This window comes from Erigeron canadensis, chromosome 5, assembly GCF_010389155.1.
Source record: "Erigeron canadensis isolate Cc75 chromosome 5, C_canadensis_v1, whole genome shotgun sequence".
Lineage (NCBI taxonomy): Eukaryota > Viridiplantae > Streptophyta > Magnoliopsida > Asterales > Asteraceae > Erigeron > Erigeron canadensis.
Genome location: NC_057765.1, coordinates 44,969,992 through 44,994,229, shown reverse-complemented (window position 1 = coordinate 44,994,229; position 24,238 = coordinate 44,969,992). Strand labels below are relative to the sequence as shown.

Here is a 24,238-nt window from a genome sequence, read left to right as displayed (position 1 = left end):
TTTGTTGGGATTTCTAAAAAGGAAAAATATTTCAAGAAACAAAAATGCAGAATCAAGAAACTACCTTGGAATGGAAAAAGGAAAGAACTTGTTGGGTGTACTGTGATCAAGATTTATATACAGAAATAATAATAAAATGGTATTTGTGAATATAAATTGCAGATACAAAATCAAGCAAATTTTGAAGAAATTGTGTTGGTGTTGGTTTCGTGGGAAGGTGGATAATAATGTCGTCTGAATTGTTTGTGGGTGAAGAACGTATTAGTTGGACATTGAATTTTTGATGATGATGACGTGATGTAATGTCAAGTCAAAACAGGAAAGATTCAGGAAGGTCGTTGAAATCTTGATGATGATGATGAACACCAATTTAACTTCCAATTTTTTTTTTTTATTTTTTACAGTATTTTTCTTATAACTTTTAAAAGTACGAGAATTTACCTTTTTCACGCGTGAAATAAAATTAGAAGACGCTTTTACGATACTCGGTTGAGTATATTATTTTCATACTCGTATAATTTTTGTATTTTTATACGAGAGTTTTCTTTCGGGTTTTGATTTTCCTACAGTATATTGATAAAGTCATAAACAAGATGTTTTTTACGACAACCTCTACCTTTGTCAGCAATAAAAATGCCTACATCATTCATCATACTTATCATAAACATGTTTTTTTTAAGGTTGATTATCGTTATCGTTGTATTTTTACATGAGATTTGCTATTAATTAGTGCCTCTAGGCATTGGTTAACTCCAACTTAATTAACTTATAACTATAACTTATATATACACATTTCTAATATTAAATGAATTCAATGTGATTTAGTGTCTCAAATTTGTTTATTTTTAGTTATTTAATGTGTGAAGTTATGAATCTTTATGATGAATATTACACTCGTTGTTGCCATCATCACTCATCATCATTACTATTACTATTGTATTTTCAGGATATTTGTTTAATTGATATAAAAAGATTCACATATGTAATATTTAATCGATGACAAATTTGGTATATTAAAGTATTAAACTACATTGAAATCAGTTAATATTAGAATCATTGAAGTTGGTTAATATATGCATGTATATATCGTGGCATTTAACTATGAAAACTATTTTTTTTTAGCGTTTATAGAATTATGACTAATTATAATTTTATCTAACATAGATAGTTACTAGCTTAATGGTACAATGCAACGACCTTAAATATGTGATGTAACTGTGTAAGACAATAAATCATTGACCAAAGCTACAAGAAGTCAGCTTAACGAGTCTTTGACTTTGACCGGTTAAGCATCTTGTAGAGCAACGTGTTTATATACATAGATGTGTTTGGGAGTCATGAGTTAATGATAGTAATACATATTTGCTGATGGAAGATATGATTAATTGATAAATGTATAAGAAAATAGGTGACGAGGAATAACGATGTTATAAAACCATTTAAACAATTTATTAAAAAGTGTTCACTTTTTTTTTAAGTGTTCACTTTTAAGATAGTTTGATTTGGTACAAGTTCCCCTCATACCAATTAAGTTTATCTTAGTTTGTTTGTTAGCTTTGCAAACTTTTCAAAATCTTTCATGATGTCTAAACAATTTTTCATCAGTATTTTAATAATTCTAACTTGTAGTTACCGTAAATTGTAAAAACCCTATATTCATAAGTGTTTTTATATCTTTATTTTAAAAAAAAGTTAATCTAATGATTTATTAGCCACAACACAAATTATTTTCTTATACGCCATTAGATTTAAAATGAGTATCTACATACACCATGATATTAGTTTATGAACATCAAGTGTTCGATAAAATGTTTAGAAGAATAACTTCTTCTTTATTATGTAAACTTGGGATTTTTTATTAAATGACCATAAATAAATACGGGTATAAAACAATGAGAAGTTAATTAATTTAGGACTTCATTCGATCTGTATGCATACCCAAGTACTCTATTCTTGTGGATTGTAAACAACGATCGGACTCCTCACGATGTAACAACAGCTTCTCCATATCAATGATCCCGAAACCAAGTTATTTGTTTGAGCATTTGGTTTTGCAGTAACTGTAACTTTGAAGCTTTTCGTTTGATAGGCGTTAGAGAAAGTGAGTGTCATTGGTTCCACAGTAATGTTCACTCCTTTTGGCGCTCTAACGATAGCGTTGTAGGTAATTTTAGGATGACCCACATTAGTCACGGTTCTCGTGAAAGTCCCTGTAGTGGTCGCTTTTTTGGTCCTTAACGTAAGTTGCATGGTTGGGTAGTTGATGGAATCTTCACTGACTAGGGGTGGTAGTAATGAAGCACATATGATCTTTGTTTTGGAACCTATTAAAGAGGCTATGGAGGATCCGTCATAGCCTTCATGGCATAGGAACTGTACGTAAGACATGTTGTCCATATCGTAGATTAACCCTGGACTTATGGCTCGTGTAGGGTTCAGTTGACCGACACCATATGCAAACTCAGCTTCGTGGTTGACGTTTGAGCTCATAGGTTTTGCTTTTATCAAGTAAACCATGTAGAAGGTAAGCTTTACATGAAGATTTCAATGTTTTTATGTAGTCTAAATAAGTGTTATTTAGTGAACTTACCAGAAGTCATAATAGCTGATTTTATTGCAGCAGGGGACCAATCTGGATGGAAAGATTTAACATAGGCAGCGGTCCCAGCTACATGTGGACAAGCCATAGAAGTTCCAGACATGATGGTGAATTTTGAGAACTGTGTATCACCTTTAAGTCCAGTAAGCGTATGTAGAGGGGTGTATGATGCCAAGATGTCGACTCCTGGTGCTGCAATATCTGGCTGTTACATGGAACAAAAGAACTTTGTAACTTTTATGATAATCAACTGCAGCGATAAATGTAGTTTTGCATCATGTTGTGTTAGTTCTACCTTTAGTACATGTTTTGTTCCTGGATTTGGACCCCTTGATGAAAACGTAGCAATGAAAGGTGCTGAAACCTTAACTTCTTCGGACTTGTATATCACTGCAGATGGTGATCTGATTATCAGGAAGATAAGAAAAACACCCAAGTCATTATTGCAAATATAATCATACTATATATGTCTCAATCTGTAATGTCCTGTTTCACTGCAGTTTATTGGGTTGGGTTTTATAGAATCTTATAGCCTTAGGGATAAAGATGGCATCATGGCAAATACCCACTGGAATTGATTTCATACGCGTCAAAAAGGTCTAGTTGAGTTGGGTTGACCCGTTCACGTTTTTCTTACCATTTCTTTTATATATAGTTAAATGTTAATGTGTCAACTATGAATACAAAAACTATATCATTATGAGAGTATACATTTTTGAATGAAGACGATTTAGAAAGCCGTTATTAAATATAGTCACCTTGGTCCGTGCTACTTTCAATACATCGACTTGTTCACCGTTCAGCTAGAATTTATCATTTGACCCGTTTGAAATAATACATAGCCCAAATTAACACATTCACTAGTAAATGGGTCTAAAAAGGACACTCTACTTGACTCTCTTAATGGTATGTGATTTACCTAGTCGTGTGTATGTAATTGCGGATAGTCTCACCAACCGTGGAATTCACCATGGTTGCAGGTGCCATGAAAATCTGGGGGGTATCTAGAAACACTTCACTTTCAATGATGGTCCCAACACCACCTAGTCCTTTAATAACTGAATCAGAACCCCAAGCCCCTAGCTTGCACTGTACAAGCTTTCCTTTCACTTTACCTGGGTCCAACGTGTCTGCGAGACAATACCTGTAAACAGTAGTAATAAATATAGTGCTATATGTGTTTCAGTTGTGTATTTCATGAATGAGAAACAGTACCCTGCAATTTCTTGGCTTTCACTGTTTATGGCCACTTCATCTCCACTTGTGATTGGATAAAACTTTTGTTTTGGATTGAATCCATTTATTCCAATTCCCTGCATGAACAACATGTCGTTTGAAGAACCTCATTAAACAAGGATAGGTTGCTTTGTTATGTTTTACCTCTAATGGGTCAAATGGGTAAAAGTTGGCAAAAGTATATTTTTTTATTGATAAAAACCTTCTAGTCACCTTGTTCAAACAAAATATATTACTATTGCAATAATACAGTTAAGTAATCATAGTCAACATAGTAACTCATAAGACAATTTCAGATTTCGGCCAAAAGTATTTTCGTATCATCCTGAACCCTCAAAAACACGTTTTGACCCACTACTGATCCACCTGACTCATTCGTTGTGCAACGCTTACCAGAAATTTTAATACGAGTATCACGTAAGAACTAACCGTTACAGTCTTCCCATTGCCCAATACTACTGTGCTCTGGAACCCTCGATCAATGCCACTAGCTGCCACAGTCAAAAGCCATGGTGCGTGGTTGGCGACACTGCCTAAACGAGGACCATCATTCCCAGCCGAAGCCACAGTGAGAATACCCTTATTCATGGCATGAAATGACGCCACAGATATTGTATCATTGGTGTAGCTACCTGTTTGACCTCCTATTGAGATTGATATAATGTCAACTCCGTCATGAATGGCGGCATCAAAGCCTGCTAACAAGTCCATGTCGGAGCAACCTGAGCTAGCCCAACAGACCTTGTACATTGCAACTCTAGCTGATGGAACAGCCCCACGAGCTGTGCCTTTGGCTAAACCAAATAGCTCCGCATTATGGACTGCACTTCCTGCTGCTGTTGATGACGTGTGGGTTCCATGCCCATCAGTGTCCACCGGTGACAGAATGTCATTAGGATCGGGATTCTTATCTAACTTGAAGTACTTGGCACCTATAAGCTTGCTTTAAAAGAATATACATGAAAGTTAGAACTTGATCGACGCTATCATATCACATCTAGTATCAACATATGAATATGAATTGCATACTTATTGCATCCAGAAAAGTTGGCATAATGATGACAAGATCCTTTCCATTTTGCAGGTGGAGGGCCAAATCCGTCATCGTTAAAGCTGTCTGATTGAGGAGTTATTCCTGGTAAGATGAAAACCGAAACTTTTCACCTTATAGAAACAGTTTGCAAAGTGGAAGGTCAGGCTGGTCAAAATGGTTCGGGGTTTGGTTAGCCCTCTTTTATCCATCTTATAAGTAATTAATACATTAAAGTGATCATTAAAATATCTTGAAAACAAAGTGATTGTTAATGCAATTATTACAATGATGATTAAATTTAGAAGATTATAAATGTAAATTAAATGTTACTTACCATCGCCTACCTTCTTATGGAACTTTCACCTAAGTTAAGATTTATTGATTTGACCATTAACAATAAATTAAGCCCATATCGAATTTGCCTCCCTAAGAAACACCATTAGAGAACCAAACATGTAACACTTAATAGAAATTTTTTGAACCTGTGTCCATAACACCAATGATGATGTCACTTTCAAGCTTCTTCCTTCTAGCGGTTTGAGGCAATCCTATGAAATCCCAGGATCTTGTCGTATGTAATTTGCGGTACTGATTCTTGATAACAGATTGCACATCATCCATACCTTCACCGACATCATTAAAACTAAATGATCCTTGGAAACTACAAATGCAATCCTGCTAAAGTGCCAAGGACACGTACCAGATAACTCTCTGGCTTCTGATTCTGAGAGCTTTGCTGCAAATGCGTTAAAGCTTTTTGTGTAGCTATGGACATGTGACTCTTTTGCTTCGAGTTCACTATATGTCAATGTGCATATGTCAGTACATAATACAAGGTTGGCAAAATTGGCGGCTCAGGCTGTTTTGGTGAAGGACATAGCTTTTCAGGTTGAAACATTGGGCCGCTTTGCAAACACATTTTTATATCCATTTACTTGAACCTCATAAAAAGTAACGTTACAAATATTATGTATACAAAGCTAGTAACAGATTTAGAGTTTCTTATGCTTTTGAAAACACTTCAGGCATCTTTAAACCAATCAACACGATTCCTTTTAATTAAATGATTCAGTCATAACCATTTGACCCGTGGTAAATAATAGACCACCCAAGCGGCCAAGCCAACTTTTTTATAAGCGAGTGGGCAAAAATCAAAATTGCCTCCCATAAAACCTGTAAACATTGTTATGACCTGATAAATTGGATGCATGATGAGTTTACTAATTATTACCATCCTTTCAATGCCGATAGGATGTCAATGTGAATGCTTGCCTTGGATTCCTGGTTAGCCGATTGATCACTCAAGAAGACAATGTAATAGTCCTGCAGGTAACATTTGATCGTTCACAATCGTACTCTTGGCATTCACGATAACACGTATTAAAGCACAAAGCATCATAGATGTCCAAGTGTACCTTTGTTTCTCCGTTAACTCCTAGCAAGTGACCTCTCGCGATGAAAAATACTAGAAACCCAAAAAACGAAAGCAAGTTTCTTAACATATTTGGACTGTGTTAAACAAGTTTTAAGCATTGAAACATAGAAAGTGGCAGCACTTTGAGGATTATAAATAGTAAGTTAACTTATTAGTTGAGTAGGTTTTTCAATTGGGAAGACTTGAAGAAAGATATCAACATTTCTTGTTCTTTTGTTGTGTTATAAAAGAAAGGTCCTATATCTAGATGTCTAGTAAAATAGGGCATATACACAAGTTTATTTTGTCTAGTTTACTTAAGGTGAACACATGAAAAATGCAATTGTGGGCCTGATTAAACTTGACAATCAATTTGCTTGTTCTGTTATTATGGTAAACATAGATATGCTTGTTCTGTTATTATGGTAAAAATGTATATGTTCAACAGGTACTATTCATTATGGGTTGAGTTCAATAGGTAGCATTTTCATATTGTAAGTCGTTTTTAGTTGTGCCGTAGGTGTATCTCACACGAAATTTAATAAAGACGGATCACAGGAACAGGCTTCGACTGCTTGACATGAATCTTGAAGATCAAAGATTCAGTAATACAAGTGCATTGAAGATCATTGTCTAGAACAATATTGAGTGGCTTCTAAACTAAAGATCCCTAACACTTGTATTCCAATGCAAGTCATGCTCAACTTGTTCTTATAGTTTCTTGGAAATAGTATGGTTGATTGATATTTCAAACCGGGACCCATGTAAGTTGGAGCCCATATAAAGAAATCATGAATGAATTAACCAAATTTATCCGAGTTAAGTTACACAGATACTAAATTAATTACAATGTTAGAATTAATTACATAAGGTGTAGTAAAGTTATGTGCAGTAAAAAGTTAAAATTTGGCATAATTAACAAACACTCCCTCTATTTTTCATTTCATCACAATACAAACCCATTTCTTCTTCTAAAACACACTCACCGTCACAAAACAAAACAAAAAGATGTTCATATTCATCCTCCGTCGCACCGCCACTCGCCGCCGCTACACCACCACCACAACCACCGCAACCTCAAACCTCTACACAAAATACTCTTTCACCCCTCCACCACACAAAACACTAGCATCAACACCAAAAAGAAAAAACCCCTTTACAGACCACCTTCATCTTTGGACCGGGCCGGTTCAAAACCCGTAAAAACCGACTTACCCTTTGATTTCCGGTTCAGTCACACAGAAAGTAGTCCTGAGGTGAGACCCATTGGTCTCAGAGAGCCAAAGTACTCGCCTTTTGGACTGGAACGTGTTGATCACGTGTGGACGGGTGTATGTGCCCCTGCTGTGGACCCCATGGCTGGGAAAGAACAAGTTGAGAAGTTGGAAGTTGAGAGGAAAAAAATTAGGGAAAGGATTCAAGGACCTGAACTGACTAATGCTGAAAGACTGGAGTTGGTTCACAGATTTGGGAAACATAAAACCAAAAGAAGGATTTTATTTCGAGGAATCCTGTTGATGAGGCTGTAGCTCAAAGATTGACTTCTACCCAGCATTGGAGAGCAGGATTAGTTGTAAGTTAGTTTTACAATTTTTCATTCTGATGTAATGCATGATATGAATGTAAAATGATAACTTAAGTACAGGATTAGTTGTCCTACAGATATACATGATTTGACGATGTTGCTTCAGAAAGTTAAAGTGTATTCTTTCAATATGATGAAGTGGGAAGCTATCTCTTGACTAGAGTTTGTTGACAACATTTATTTAGGAATCAATTTAGATTCTATGACAAGATTTGTTTAAGAAACTAAAGAAAATAAGTATACTCAGCAGAGGAGGCGATTTTTATATTCAATTGGGCCAAATTAGGTTTATGTTTTATTCCCAACGGGTCAAATGGGCTATTATAAAAGACGAAACTAAAATGGAAGGAGATCAAATGGGTCAAGCTGGGAGATAGTCACCCATAATGTATCCAAATGCATGAAACCGTCTCAATCACTTTATTTAGATTGTTGTTATAACTTTTAATTATATAGTTATGCTATCATAATTAACAGATAACATTCACAAAGCATTCAACAAGTGTTTACCAGACCAATAATCACTTGTTTTTACCTGTTGTCTTCCCCACCAGTTTTGCCGCTCCTATTAAAAACAATAATCTTATTCTTGTTACTTACTTATAGTTAGGACTTTGGAACTAATTTATTGAGCTTTGGACGACGTAATATAGTTGAACAATTACAACAGAACTGATTTTTTTTTCCTGATATTTTTGTATAATTTCTATAGATGTTAAAAAAAATACAAGTCGTATAACTGATCTAGTTGTGGTTCTACAGGACAAAAGCATACAGCTTCTACCAGAAGTTGAACAACAAAAGGTGAAAAGTGGGCAAATCACTGAGTTAGTCTCCTCAGAGAACGACAACATTGCTTCAGAAAATCACAATCATCATGAAGTACCTATCCCTTCTTATACTAACTCTTCTATTATTTTACGAATGAGCAATGAAACCCCGCCACCAAAATCATATATAGGTGGATTATCAAACTATGGTAGTCCTTCGGTTTTATAAGCGAATGCCTTTAACGATTCAGAAAGAGGGATGAGCATGCTTAAGTCCATCAGTAAAAACCTCCCATTTGAAACAGAGGTTCTTCAAGGATGCGGAAGAACAAGTATTTCCAGAATGACCAGAATGGGTCAACCAATCAGCTTCCAAGTTCTAGTCCATATTTTAGAAATTTTGGTTCTAATATTGAAGATTCACCTAGTAGCATCGGGGGCTTATTTAAGTCTTCTCATTTTGATGGGATTTCGAAAGCTTCTGGTACACGATCGAGTAGACTTGGTAGAGATGTTATGGAGGCTTCGAGTGATTTTATGGACATGCCTTGGAGGTAAACTTTCTTTTAGTTCTTTGACATTATTCTTTTCTCTATCTATATTTCACCCTAAACTTATTACTCCCCCCTCACGTGAAAATTGCTGATTTGCTGTATACTTCAATTTTTTTATAGTAGATCTTAACTGCCCATATAAAGAATTTCTAGTTGTCCAAAATCAATACCATCAAATATGTCTATATAGTTGATACTTGACAAACATTAATTTTGGCTTCAAATATCTTGAATAAGGAAATGCCAGTTCTGTTTATAAAAAGGAAAGTGCTACAATTTGCTGGGATCGTGGGTGGTCAATTGTTTGGACAAAATGAATGTATTTAATTAGGTAAAGAGAAGACTTCTTTTTTGACCAAAGAATGTTCAGTTTTTCCATATCAATAAGGTATATTAAATTGACCTTCCGTGTTAATTATTGTATTTTATTGAATACATAGAAAGTTGGGCATTTACTATTCATTTTTTGTTATTTATTTTTGGTAACCCTAACCACAGCCCTTGTGTTAAAAGCATAGAAAGTTGATTACGGTTAATTGGTTAGCCAAACCCTTGTAGCGAGTCACTGGCAAGATGACAAAATCACATAATTCTTAAAAGGTTTTCATTATCGTAGTGAGTCATTGGATTTTTTCGCTTTGATGTCGGAACTGTTATGAAACAGTTAAGAAAATATACATTAGGTCTTCCTCTGTCCATGAAATTCATTACAAGGTACTAGATTGCAAACAACACCTAAGACCTTACATGATAATGTGATGTGCAAATCGATTCCCACTATAAACATTGCTTTTGGTCGACAGATGATTTTCTGCAAGTACTTGTATAGTTGTATCTTGTATGTCGATCAAATTTTGAAATTATTACTTGAATAACGGCAAAAAATTGCAACCTTTTGGATGAAAGTCAATACTATTAATGTTTTATAATGATAATTGGAAAAATGTAATGTTCGATTTATAAATACACTCTTTCTGTTTGTGACCCTCAGCAACAAAGATCAGATACTTCCTAAGCAGACAAATTTTTGAATGGTGGACCGAGATGGAGGTCGAATGATGTAGGAGATTATGAAGATCAGCAGAGTCCCAATAGACTCACAGGAGGTACCACCCCCTCGAGGGTATTCAGAAGGCGGAAAACCAGAAGATGACTCCTTTTGAGATTTTACAACCTTAACAATCCTGTCCTGATTGATTAAACACGCATGTTGCAGTTGATGCACAATTGGATTACTCTGATACAAGAGTTGTTAGATGAAAGAATGCCAGGTTTCAGTTGTCTTTTATCCTATATGACCTAGTTTTGTATCTTATAATTTCACGAAGAGTCTACAAGTAAAGATTCTGTTTATTTGAAACTTATGAGTCTTATATGGACTCTTGTATTGTTAAATTCGGTTGCTTTTTGGAATCTGAAAATGTTATGAAAAATTTTGATATATGAATATATGATCAATGGTGGATAAAGTTAAAATTTAGTCGTGAGGAATTTTGTCAGATGGTATAATCATTTATTCATCTACTGTACATTTTTAGTTAGTGATTGTTTTCTTGAAGCTTTTTAGACACCGTGATTGTTGTGATCTTGGTGAATGTTTGTCTAGTCGACCCATGTTCATTCCTCACGAGCTAATAGATATGCTTAGCTCAGTTTTTTAGCTTCACAAATGATCATGTTTATATGGCAGACATACGGACTATTGGCATGAACATTTTGTTCTTGAAGTTAGTGTCAGTTATCTTAACGTTTTATACATATATTTGGTTAAAATACTCTATAATTTGTTTTTACAACGAACATGGTTGTTTCACCTGTAACCTGTTCAATACGGAAGAAAAAGAAAACAATAATTATAACACCTGATATAAAAGGTATACAAAACACTAGCTGAAAATATTCAGATAGGCCTCTTAGTTTTCTTTCATTTTCTTTTAGTATACACAACTACACAAGCAAACTACATAATATCATTAAAATTAATCACCAAAAATGCAGATGATAAACGACATATTCCAAATTATAATATTCTTATGAATTCATTGTATAAAAGTAAGAAGGCATTTATTTAATGAAGTTTCTTTTTCCATTTAATAAACACAAATTATGAGAACTTATGATTATTAAAGAAAATGAGAGCGGTATCATTATGAATGATTCAGTTAATTCTTTAGTGAAGCAACCAGCCCGTGAGTCCTTAAGCTAATCATAAGTTTGATATCAAAGAGATCTTAAAAGTAATTGATGACATCTAAATATCATTTCCCCCAGCACTATATTGATTTAAATAACTCTGCATAGAATTCCATATGTCTTGCCACTTAAATGGCCCACTTTATCACACCAACCTCACTCCTTGATACTGTATACGTTAGTAGCCCATTCAATTCAATCTCACTCTAATAGTGATTGAATGCCTGGAAACTCGGAGATTCTTGCTATTTATATTCAATTAAAAGAAGCAACTAACATATTTTTTTCAACTAACAAAGATAAGATTAGGACACATAACATCCTTTAGAAACCACTCAATCAGTTACTGAAAGTATTACAAGATGTGCGTAATAAAAAATAAAGCATTAAACGAAAATTCCTTTGAAACCAGCACACCTGCTACTAAGCCTCTTCAATTTAGTCCTCTTTTCAAATGCCAGTTTCTTCAGTGTTCTCTTCAAAAAACATGCACTTAATCGCCTCTTTGCGTGTCAACCGACGTTTATTCATAAAAGCTATTATCTTAGGTTCCAGGTTTTTTAGCCACCTTATCATCTATTTTCTTCAACAACTGTTCCTTATCCATAAACTCACCAGCATTTTCATCAATAACTTCTACCAGCGCAGTAAACTTGCACAAAAGCTCATCATAAATGAGCATGAGCTGTTGATTTTCTAAGAGCAATCGTTTCTTCTCATCCTGCAACACCTGTTCTCTTTCTGACCACAAAAGTTTCTCCTTTGCCAACAAATCTTCATACTTCACGCAAAATGGGTTCTCATTAGATGACAATTGATTGTTCTTCTTCACAAGCTTCTCAACGGTCGACTGAATTTGTTGGTTCGTTGAAAACAGTTGTTTGTTCTTCTCTGTAAGCTTATCAATCAGCAACTGCAACTCTTCAATCTGAGATGACAGCTTTGTGTTATCTGCACTCAAACGTTCACACTCCAAATGAAGCTGTTTCTTCTGCACCACTAACTCCTCAACATTCTGACGCAAATCTTTCTTCTCTGCCTGGAGTTTAGATATTAACTCTTTCATCTGCAAGATCTCCTTTCCATGTTTCGCATCCATCTCCTGAACTTGTGACCTCACTTTTTCACAATCCAACAGAAGCTCCCTGTTTTTCAGAAGGAGAGATTCCTTGTCCGACACAAGAATCTGGTTTTTAGATATCAAACCATCCTTCTGCACCAATTCGTCTCTAAGTTTCACATCCAACTCCCGAAACCTCACTCTTTCACTTTCCAAAAGAAGCTCCCTGTTTTTCAGGAGATCTTCCTTGTCCGACACAAGAATCTGGTTTTTAGATATCAAGCCCTCCTGCACCAATTCATCTCCAAGTTTCGCATTCAACTCCCGAACTTGCGACCTCACTGTTTCACTTTCCAAAAGAAGCTCCCCATATTTCGCCTCCAACTCTTTGTATTTCCCATTGTTGTTCACCGGTAACCCCTCAATCTCCCCCAAAAGTGCATCCCTCTCAAGCACGATACTTTCATGTAATAACGTCAATTTTCCATGCTCGGTTCATGTTTCTTAGACAACGCATCCTTATCCTCCCTCAGCTCCTCAATTTGCCTATGCTGCTTCAGTAACAAATTATAGTCCGTACCACAAGCACTTCATTTTTATTAGACAACGCATTCAGTAACGAATTATAGTCCTCCTCCTCCATCGGCTTTGCATACAGATCTGAGGTCTGAAACCAAAATATAAAATAAACAATAGAAACAAAAACTTTATGGACACTGCTACATAACATCAGGTAGGCTTTCTTCTTAAAAGAACTTGTGAAATTCTAATATTGTATAGGTGAATACTATAAGTCTATAATACATATGATTGTGAACGAGAGTTCCAAATAGTAAATATATCTTATCGTTTCAACACTACTATTAAGACTCTATCAATAGTGCACGACCTAAGTTCATCCAACAATCAAGAGCAATAACTTCCTAATATAAAAACTAATCGCAGTAGCATAATAGCTTAAACCTAGCTCAACATCCTTTATCATAACAATTACAAACAATTAATATTTATAGTTTTCATATATAGAATCCTAAACCCTAAGATTCGTATATATTATTATCCATATAAACATGTATACATACAGATATACATATACATAGATATTGTAAGATGGAGACCTTTCAGAACGAGAATTTCTGTAAGCCGGTTTGAGAGAGAAAGTGAAGGAATCTCAATATAACGAACAAGTCGGCTGTAGTTTATTATTAGAGTTTATATAATTTCCAGCAATTTGGAGAGTAGATTTGTTATCACAAAACAGTTTTGCAGGTAAGACATAATTTAATGTTCAAATTAGACAACAAATTTATAATCCAAAGAAGCTCACAAGAAACAGTTGCCATAGCCCTATATTCAGCTTCAGCTGAGGACCTAGAAACTGTTTGTTGCTTTTTACTTTTCCAGGAAACAAGATTACCTCCAAAGAATACACTAAAACCAGTGACATACCTTCTTGAATTCAAACATCTACCCCAATCAGAATCAACACCAACAAGGTTAAGTTTATTATCTTTGGTCATTATAATACCTTTTCCCGGAGACAATTTTAAATACCTTGAAACTCTAAAAGCCAACTTAAGATGAACATCAGTAGGAGCATGCATAAACTGACTAAGAGCATGAACAGAATAACTTATATCAGGCCTAATCAGTGTAAGATAGATAAGCTTACCCACTAATTTCTGATAAACAGAAATGTTCTTCAGGAATTTATCACCATTAGAACTTTTAGGAATGGTATAATTATTCTCCATAGGAGTCCTCATAGGTTTACTGCTAAGTAGACCAAACTCATGCAACAATTCCATACAATATCTAAATTAGTTTAGCCAACTTGATCGACTTGTATAAGACTTTAATTTAATCACATGTTTAAACTCTCAATTTAATGAAATCAAAGACTATGATTGGTCAATTAAGGTTAGGTCAGTTGCCTTTTAGTATATATAAAGATAAAGATAAATATTGCTTCAAGCAATCTTAAGAATAAACCATATAGTTTATTAGCTAATAATAAATTCAAGCTACGATTATTTATGCTTTGAATTTATAATCAAAGAGTAGCAAAATAATAATATCAAAATTAATGCTCTTCAAAACATAACTTTAGCTATGTTATTATTTATTCAATCCAAAAAGAGGAAACCTTTACATTTCTTATGCATAACAATAGTTATGATTCACCTTAGTAAATAACGAAATAATAATTAGTGAGGGACCTTGAAGTTTATGCATAACAGTAGTTATGATTTACCTTAATGAATAACAAAATAATAAATAATGAGGAAACCTTGAAGTTTCTTATGCATAACTGTAGTTATGATTCACCTTAATGAATATCGAAAAAACAATAAGTTCTTTTTATTGCATAACTAATGTTATGAAAACATATATTGCTTGAAGCATGTAAGTCCCGACTATTAATAGATGAGTACTGAAGACACCTCTATGTCAATGGTGAGTATACTTTGCAACACGTTCACTGTATCTGGACGTGACCAGTTGCAGTAAACAGTGTACCAGGTTTACTGGAGTTATACTTATTAAGGTCACGAGTAAATAAGTAAATACAATGCAATAATGTAAAGTACAAGTAATGTAAATTGGTGAGACAATATGTAATTTTTCAAGTGTATTTAATTTATTTACTTGTAAATAAATTACAAGGTTGTTGCGGAACCAAGATAATACACGAATGTAAATATCCTAACAACCTATGAAATACAATTGATCTATACTTGGAAATTCTCTTGTCAATCGAAACACTTAAAGTTGTGAAATGTTCCTTTTAACGATTGAGAGAATATTGCACAAGTTCACCAACAATATTGCAGAATATATGTGTTTGCAAAGTTTTGAAAATGCTTGTGCAAGGACCTCTACTTATTGTCGAAGATTGAGCATTGGGATCTCAACTTCGACGTACAAATATGGTTGACAGCACACTAAAGTATTAGTACATAATTCTTTGTGTGTGCTAAATATGGTTGACGTACACATGTGTAAGTTGTAGTTACACATGTGTAAGTCTCGCTGGAGATGGTCGCCGTCGCCGGAGAATCATGGTGGTGGCCGGAGATGATCATGGTCGTGGTGGTCGGAGATGGAAGGAACAAGCATGTGTAAGTTAACTTAGACATGTACTTTTTGTACTTTTTAAATGTTTGTACTATAAATAACTCACCCATATATATATATATAGAGAGAGAGAGAGAGTAGAGATCAGGTTCTTAGGGAGAGAATGTTCATTTTTTTTTAGCTTGTTTTTTTGATATTTTTTCATCTTTTCACTTTTTTCATTCTTTTTTTTAATTAACTCAATCCATAAAAAAAATTTAAAAATTTAAATAAATAAATAAATTTTCTAACCCGAGTTAGTGAGTTAAATATGTAAGGGTACGGTACGGGCTTCGCCCTTAAGGATATTAATAAGGGGTAGCTGGTGGGGGTGATAGGTCATAGAGGGAGATAGGTCATAGGGGGTGATCGGTGATGGGGTGATTTACCTAACGGGCTTCGCCTTTAGCTATCATGGCTCCACCATAGTCTGAGAGGCTTCGCCTATAGCTTACGGGCTACGCCCTTTGGGGAAAAAATATTTTTTAAAAATTTTTAAAATTTTTATATGAAATTGATTAATTAAAGAAAGAATGAAAAAAGTAAAAAAGAAAAAAAAAGTTCAAAAAAAGAAGTTAAAAAAAAATAAAAAACGGACCTTCTCTCCCTTAAAATACCTTCTCATTTGATCTCTATCCTATATATATATATATATATATATATATATATATATATAAGCCATCCTCTTCAATTAATTCAAAGCTATCCTTAAACGTTGCCACGTAGGATTTATCCTATGTGGCATCTTCATATTTTTTATACAACATATATACCCAAAATATTAAAATAAAAATTTCTCTCATATTTATCAAATCAAATCTTAAATATATTTTGAATTTTTAGTAAATATCTTATTTTCATTTTGTACGTGATAAATTAAAATTTTGAAATTGATAAAATATAATTTTTTTTCCGAAAAAGAGACATTAGTTTTGATAAATATATTATTTATTTATATATATCTTTCTCATTCTAAATTAAGATCCATCGATCAACACATCTTTATAGGAAAGTTCATAAATAAATAAAAGCTTTTAAACAGGTTTTGCATCTATTTCATTAATTTTCTTCCTCTACATCAAATATCCAAATTATGTGGTTTAATTTGTTATTTTTCATGTGTTTTATAATATGTTATTATCTTATCTTTTTCTAATTGATTATGACATACTATTTTTTTGTTACTTTATTCAGTAGCAAACTTCGGGCTTTTACACTATCATTTCAGATAATTATTGTGTATGTTTATATAATTAAAGTCCATCAATCAACACAATCATTATATGAAAGTTCATAAATAAAAAATTTTTAAATAAGTTTTCCATTTAATTATTTTATTGTCTTCTTTCTCTGCATCAATATGCAAATTATGTTGTTTAATTTGTTAGTTTTTATGTGTTTTATAATATGTTGTTATCTTATTTTTAATTGATAACGTCATAGTAGGTTTTGTTACTTTGTTCAGAGCAAATTTCGGGATTTCACACTTTCATTCTAGATAATTATTGTGTATATCTATATCAAAAGGTTTAAATCAACACTAATCGAACAATAATTTATAATAGTCCGTGCATCGCACTAAGTAAAAGACGTAGTACATATATATAATAATAATCAATTGATGTACGTAGCAACACCAATTTAAATTATATATATCACACATCAAAAAAGAAAACATTATATCCTACCAAATCATGTCCCAATTAATTATGCAACTATTATTACAAATAATATAAGTTGCATATATAATATTGATTAATCATGTAAAAATATATAGTAGGTCAAACGACCCAACCATGAATACTACTAGTTTCACCAATCATGTTCCTCTGATGATGAACAGACGACGACGATGGTCCCTCCCCCCCATGCATAAACTGGTTGTACCTGCTTCATCGATCATATGCCAAATTAAATTAATTAGGCAATGATAATGAGCAAAAAGCAGAATACTAGTATGATTCAAGCTAATTAATGTAATTAATTAAAGTTAGGTTGCATGTACAAAAGAAGAGGATAAATAATGTACCCTATCTGTAAGATGGGTGGTGGTGGTTCTTGATGACAGTCCATGGCCGGATTATTGGAATGATGATGCAATATTTGGAAAGTGGAACTAGTGTGGTTACCAGCAGCAGGAGATACATGATCATGACCAATAGTAGTAGTGGTGGTGGTAGAGTTATTCCATGGGCAATGCAACTCATTATGTGCTCTATAAACAACTTGTCCTCCTTCTGATGCACTCTCAAACTGATCAAACATATGCAATTGCATATATTAATATTAATTATTAATTGGGTTCAAAAATCTATTGGACATTTTAGTATATACTTGGATCGATGGATTGACCGATATCACATCATATAGGTTTCAGGTGCGATGTGCATGCCTATTTGAATTTAATATGACCTTAAGCGTTGGGGGTCCGGGGGCAGCTCCTCTAGAAGCTTGGTCAAAGGGAAAATTTTGTTAGATACTTAGATAAGAAAATTTTGTCAACTCAGAAAATGTTAGATTCAAAATCGTTTTTATTTCTTTGTAAATCGAAACAATTCAAACATTATGTATATTTATAGCATTCCTTTGTCATTTCCTCTGCTTTTACGATTTTTGTCACAGTCAATTAGTAATGAATTGAAGGTGCAGTTGTCATTAAATTAAAGATCAAATGGGATGTTTGAAAAGGCTAATCCTTGTGGTTAATCTATTGGCTCGTGAAAAACATGCCAAAGAGAGAAAAAAAAGTACGTTGCTATTGCCAATTAACAAAATGTGAATGCAAAAGCAACCATTATCAACCTTTCCTAATTAAACTTGTTACTGCTTAGTGCTTAATTAATTTATTGATAATGATGATGTCTATAACAAGTCTAGAAACATACCGTTGATAACTCATGTGAGACCTTGATCTTTAGATGCTTATTCATGTCTCCGAGTTCACGTTCCTAATAACATCAACCAACTTTCGTTAATTTACATACATGAGAAACAAAAGTTCTTGATGGATGATAAATCTGTCTAGATATCTCAAAACTAATTATCGCTTTTACCTTACGTCGAAGCTCCTCCATCTGTTCCACCATAATTTGCGTCTGCAAATAATTTTAGAAGTATATACCAGTTCACTTAGTTTGTAATCGATCCCTTAATTACTCCATTCGATTATAATGGCCAGGTGCTAGCTAGCTAGATCAGTGATCGATGAATTGAATTATATAGTACTATATATTAATTTACCTTCCTTTGTCTAGCTTGTGTAAGAGCTCCCTCTAGTTGTTTTTCAAGATTATGTAATTCTTTGACACTAAGTGGTCCAAGATCTTCCCCAAGTAAATGTCTTTGAGAAAGATGCGGAAATACCATTTCAATCAGCAAATCATGACCCGTTTTATCAGAAAGTGCTAGCAGAAGATCGAGTATATATGCATATGTACGTACCTTTGGGTCCGTTGGAGGGATTCAAACTTGGCTTTTAATTTCGAAACCTCTTGATGCCAACTCTAAATAAATATATACAAGTACAACCCAAATATAATCAATCAATTAGATTGACGAAATTTAACTCACTAGAAACTTGTCTCTAACCTGTGTTTCACGCTCATTGTTGTTCTCTTGAGGATTAAAGCAACAACGTTGATAGCGTTCAAGAGTTTTCATAACACTGTATATATAAAACAACTCGTAATTAGTTTGCAAGTGATTATCAACATCAAATTTAATCTCTATCGCCCTAATTCTGTTGACATTTTGAATCCAAAAAGGACCATGCATTAATTAGAGATAATTTGACTCCAAACTAGCTAACTGGAATTTAAGGTATAGTAAAATTATGTTACTTGTACATGTTATTAAAAAAGTAACTGCTCAGTGCCGTCTTTCGCGGGTTTTGAGCCCCAATACCTTGACGGTGTATGGGGGAGGTTAAGATGTAGGCAGACCTTACCTCTACCTAAGTAGAGAGGCTGCTTCCAGTTTCTACCTAAATGGTAGAAAAGACCCTCCAACCTTTGCATGGGATGAGGATCGAACCCATGACCTCTGTCTATAATTAGAAAATCAAAATTAATTTTGTGTTTGATTTCTGGCTATAATTTTTTATTCAAACAACACTTGGTTAATTAATGATGAACTTAGCAATACTAGAAAACTGAGTTTTCCCATCAAATCAATTTCTTGACATAATACCTTTTTGTTTCAAAAATAAAATTCAGACTCGTGTTAAAATACGTAAATAGATATTATTTTAAAAATATTTCATATATTTTTTGTAACAGCCAAATATATTTCATATGATACACAGTTTGTTTATTGTTGGGCTAACAGACAATCTGAATTTTTTATCATATATATCATACAGTGTATGAAAGTTTGTTTTTATTCCCCCTAGCTAGGTAGCTCAAGAAAGATGTGGACTAAAAGCCCCAAGTATTATTATCATTTATATACATAGATCATTTATATATGTAGTTGCTTTTTTCATGAATGGGGAATGGAAAAAGAATTCAGGTGCATAAACTTTAATTTAAACCCCAAGTATTATTATCCTTTGGATAAAAACCAACAGATGATAAAACTACTAGTACTAGCATATTGAGATTTGTAATCTATGACTTTCTATATTCTACCAAAATGTAACATAAATCAAAATTTTAAGTAGAAAGGGAATCATATATATTCTTTGGCTTTAACCCAAATATGATAGGTTCATATCTTTTGCTTATAAAACTAATGTTTTACATCTTTATGGTAACTTCCAGTTTAACACATATACAAATATGTTAACTTGTATATGTCAGCGAACATTTATGAAAAAAAAAAAAGGGTGTCTGATAACTTAAGAAACTTATAAAAAGAATATCGACAAAATTAAAACTATATGTTTATGCAAAACGTATAATCAACAACCAAAAACTCAATAATTAATTAGCTGCAACATCAGATCTGATGATCGAATTTACTCGATCCTGAAATTCTTTATAGGTGTTGTAAAAATATATATTTATTTAAAAAGATAAAGTGTAAAACTCTTTAACTAATTAGTACACCAGATTGTCCGTTGGACAAAAACCAGAAATTTGTAAATTTCTATTCCTCAATGGAAGATGCTTTTAGAAAAAAGCTTTTATGACACTACAGTCATGCCTCATGCGACCAGCAACCAAAGAATAATTCTTTCTTTTTTCATCAAGTAATATATGTCTCGATTTCAATAAATAATGGTATCCAATCTCGTCATTACCAAAGTTTGTATCTTCTGTTTATCAAGTAGATACTACGAGTTCGAAGAAATTATTTTTGTGAATGTTTTTACTAAATGATTCCCAATTAATATATATATATATATATATAAAAAAGAAGCATATATAATCTATATGTATAATTAAGTGGTTAAATAATGAGAGAAAAACTAAACAAACATAGGGTTTTATTTATATGTTATGTATTAAAAGATTTCCTTTTATAATTTTTATAAAGGAAAGTATTTAAGTTTCTTTTCATTTTCTCTGCTCATGTTTGTAACACCTAAGGAAAAATTTATGATTGAAAGATAGAATATTTTTTCCAACACAATTCACTGAAGAAACCATTAGATCCGATGATATCAAACACAAAAGACAAAAGTTCAATCCCAATATATACCAATAATAAAAAATAAATATCAAAAAAGCACTAATCATTTCCTATTTTTTAGAATATAATATTATTATTATATTAAGAAAAAAACCCTAGATCTGTTAATGAAGAATTGTACCATCAGATCACTCCAATACGTGTCGATCTTTCATTTGATCTCCCGTAAACATGTTTTATGAAGTTGCAATCGACAAAATTAAAAGATAGATTTTCTTCCCAATAAATTCATTTATATTCCATATGTACGTACGAAATATTTTTTCTATAAGATGATTTTGACGGGATCGAATACTGTTGTCGTTGTTGATTAAAGTATGACTTTTCATAAGAAAAGAAGTGTATGAAGCATAAATTTAATAAAAATAAGGTGTACGTATGGATTATAAACTAGCTAGCTTGATAATTAATTAAATAACAAATTTAAGTGTATGAGCCATAAGTATAGATACATATATGTGTGTATGATTAATTACCCGACGCTTCCAAACTCGTAGAGTTTGTCGCGGCTGGAGAAGATGATGAGGCCGACTTCAGCGTCGCAGAGGACGGAAAGTTCGTAAGCTTTTTTGAGCAAACCATTTCTTCGTTTAGAGAAGGTGACTTGTCTGTTGATTTTGTTTTCTATTCTCTTAAGTTCTACTCTTCCTCTCCCCATGATAATTGGATATACTCGATCTGTTTATGTTTCTGTCTATCTCTCTCTACATTTGTTGTATGTATGATGATGATAATAAGTGTGTATAAAAGGGGAGAAAAAAAATGGTGCAGAAGCCGTACAAACGGAGTGTCAAAGTTCAATTCTAGTTAATTGGAGGTTAGTTGTTTTCTTACTACTACATATTTATGCCATTGGGTAAATATTCATGTACTACATTTAGTTTAAACCATAGGCATATCCACGCGTTGCGACCATGGTGGGTGTTGGCGATGGCAACGGCGACAGTGTTAGTTTGTGATGGTGAATGTAAAATTAATTAATATATATAAAATAGGTAGTATATATTGTTATGGTTTTTTTTTTTTTTTTTTTTTTGAACATTCAAAAACCGATTCATTAGAGGTAGTGTAGTTATGTTAAAGGTGACGAAGGATTTATATTGAAAATTATTTTATTCGGAATATTATAGGCAAGGTTGTATAACTCGTGGATCGGGATCGGATCGGCGAGATGAGAAATTAAGATTTTTTTGTTGGAATAAACATGATTCGATTCGAGTGATAAAATATCCTCAATCGTCCTGTGGAACCTGTAAGAACATAAAGCATAATTGCTATTGATTTCGGGTTCCCATAACAAGGTGATTGAGTATTAATGGGATGATAAATTCGGCTGAAACATGATGCACGAATTTAGAGAGGAGAGACACACGAATTTGTGTGGGATTATGTGTGTGTGATTAACCTTAACTTAGGGTTAATTACCCTTTATTTATAATGAGAGTAATTATACTTACCACCCTTTAGTAATTACACATTCAACCCTTCTGGTGTTTAATGTGTGTATCATTAGTCCTCTTAGTTACAATCACCTAATGGGAAACCCTATAGTACGTCTCTAAGAGTAAATACGCCCATCATATATTTACCTAGATATAGGGATTTCAGTTATTGTCAACTATCATATCAGAAATGATACATGATCAGTGACGGTCACACTAACGTGGTTCCAACATTTTTTAATATTGGAAAATATCGGATTGAGTAATTTATATTATAGGCAATGTATTAGTACCTTCGCTATTTACAAAGGGTCCTTCGTATCCATTCCTTTATGTTAGAGCAAATTAAATTTATCTAATAAACTTCAAACTTAATTATAATTGTCTAAAAACATTAACACAAGTCTTGAAACTAACATAAACATAATTGTCTAAATAATAATCTAAAATTTTTTAAAATATAATAAAAGTTTACTTATGTTGACCTTGACCGACCCGGGCGATATTTGGCCGATATTTGACCGAATTTTCCGATATTTGGCCGACCACAACTAATTTTACCATGGTTGACCAGATTCGAGGGCATTGACTGATTTCTTGGCCGATTTCTGCTTAATCGTATCCTTGACCAACCGATCTCGATTCTGATTTTGAGATATCAGCGTCGAGTTTTACAACACTAAAATTGTTAGTTGTGCTGATACTTTTATTTGTGCACAAATATAAATGTATCACATCCTTGGATATGTAAGAGTGTAATCGACTCATCAAGTCTACTCACAAGTTACTTGCGATTGACGCGTGAAATACTCAAAGTTGGGTTGAACTTATTCTAGTCAAGCTCGAGTGTCCAGAATAGACTTTTGAACATTATCTAGCTTATATATTTTTTTTAATAATTTAACCCTTAATTTATAATCATGTTTAATAGTTATATTATACTAGTAGTATATAATAGATATATATAAGCTCAAAAGTGTCTGACTCTAGTTGAAAAGTGTCGAGTTGGAGCTCAAAGTTTTTAACCTCATATCACTAGTTTTAATCAGTATTGATGTTTAATCTCAAGCAAGTCAAGCCAAGCAAGCTCAAAGTTAACATTTAGTTAAATGAGTTGAAGTTTGCAAAAATAGAGACTCATAGAGACTTGATCGAGCTCAAGGCGATGTTTGAGCTTCCGTTTTGGCAAGCGAGTCAAGTTCAAACCTACCATTGTACGCACTCGACTGTTTACGGTTACCCTTTAATCTCTAATGTTTCTTTTTAACAATGATTTCCACGTAAAAGTTAAAACACCGAAAAGAGCCCTTTATTATGAATCAATGTGTTATTATTGACCACACGGCTACAATGGTAATGGCGCTTAATGGTAAATATTTGGTCTCTAATGGTATTTTGAGGACCTAAGTTCGAATATAGGAGAAACATATATACCTCTTTTAGTGATTATGAAGGTTTATCCGTAACTATTATAAGCTAAACATATATACCTCTTTTAGCAAGCCTTCAAAGACGATTAGATACTTTGGTGTTTGGTTCGCAAAATTTGATGAAATTAAAATCTGAATTCCATTTCATATCTTGTTTGATTGGATAAAATT

The 24,238-nt window shown here is 33.2% G+C and overlaps 2 protein-coding genes and 1 long non-coding RNA gene across 3 annotated transcripts; 1 reads left to right on the top strand and 2 right to left on the bottom strand.

The window, feature by feature from the left end:
- Window positions 1-1,778: 1,778 nt before the first annotated feature.
- Window positions 1,779-6,468, bottom strand: LOC122599150 (subtilisin-like protease SBT4.14). Its single transcript, XM_043771607.1, has 11 exons — window positions 6,284-6,468; window positions 6,100-6,191; window positions 5,569-5,666; window positions 5,351-5,491; window positions 4,865-4,970; window positions 4,265-4,778; window positions 3,815-3,912; window positions 3,519-3,743; window positions 2,895-3,003; window positions 2,591-2,804; window positions 1,779-2,498 (listed from the first exon to the last, which is right to left on the bottom strand). The coding sequence occupies exons 1-11, from the start codon at window positions 6,368-6,370 to the stop codon at window positions 1,948-1,950; spliced, it is 2,235 nt and encodes a 744-aa protein (XP_043627542.1). The 5' UTR covers window positions 6,371-6,468; the 3' UTR covers window positions 1,779-1,947.
- A 778-nt stretch (window positions 6,469-7,246) lies between these two features.
- LOC122599151 lies at window positions 7,247-10,649 on the top strand. The gene is made up of 3 exons (XR_006323877.1): window positions 7,247-7,855; window positions 8,630-9,191; window positions 10,183-10,649. It is a non-coding gene; the product is annotated as an uncharacterized LOC122599151 (long non-coding RNA).
- Window positions 10,650-17,316: 6,667 nt separating this feature from the next.
- On the bottom strand, window positions 17,317-21,864 carry LOC122601912 (agamous-like MADS-box protein MADS3). Its single transcript, XM_043774645.1, has 8 exons — window positions 21,672-21,864; window positions 19,150-19,225; window positions 19,003-19,064; window positions 18,802-18,901; window positions 18,615-18,656; window positions 18,447-18,509; window positions 17,591-17,814; window positions 17,317-17,448 (listed from the first exon to the last, which is right to left on the bottom strand). Exons 1-8 carry the CDS (start codon window positions 21,851-21,853, stop codon window positions 17,343-17,345), a joined length of 855 nt encoding a protein of 284 aa, XP_043630580.1. The 5' UTR covers window positions 21,854-21,864; the 3' UTR covers window positions 17,317-17,342.
- Window positions 21,865-24,238: the final 2,374 nt, after the last annotated feature.

Bases quoted from the DNA above. Each gene is read 5' to 3' on its own strand.
- LOC122601912 (XM_043774645.1), bottom strand. From the start codon at position 21,853: ATGGGGAGAGGAAGAGTAGAACTTAAGAGAATAGAAAACAAAATCAAC. The intron at 18,657-18,801 runs GTAAATTAATAT...AATTATTTGCAG, and splicing joins CACAAGCTAGACAAAGGAAG to ACGCAAATTATGGTGGAACA. The intron at 17,815-18,446 runs GTATGTTTCTAG...ATGTTTGATCAG, and splicing joins TCTCACATGAGTTATCAACG to TTTGAGAGTGCATCAGAAGG.
- LOC122599150 (XM_043771607.1), bottom strand. From the start codon at position 6,370: ATGTTAAGAAACTTGCTTTCGTTTTTTGGGTTTCTAGTATTTTTCATC. The intron at 6,192-6,283 runs GTACACTTGGAC...TGTTACCTGCAG, and splicing joins GAGTTAACGGAGAAACAAAG to GACTATTACATTGTCTTCTT. The intron at 2,499-2,590 runs GTAAGTTCACTA...ACTTGATAAAAG, and splicing joins ATCAGCTATTATGACTTCTG to CAAAACCTATGAGCTCAAAC.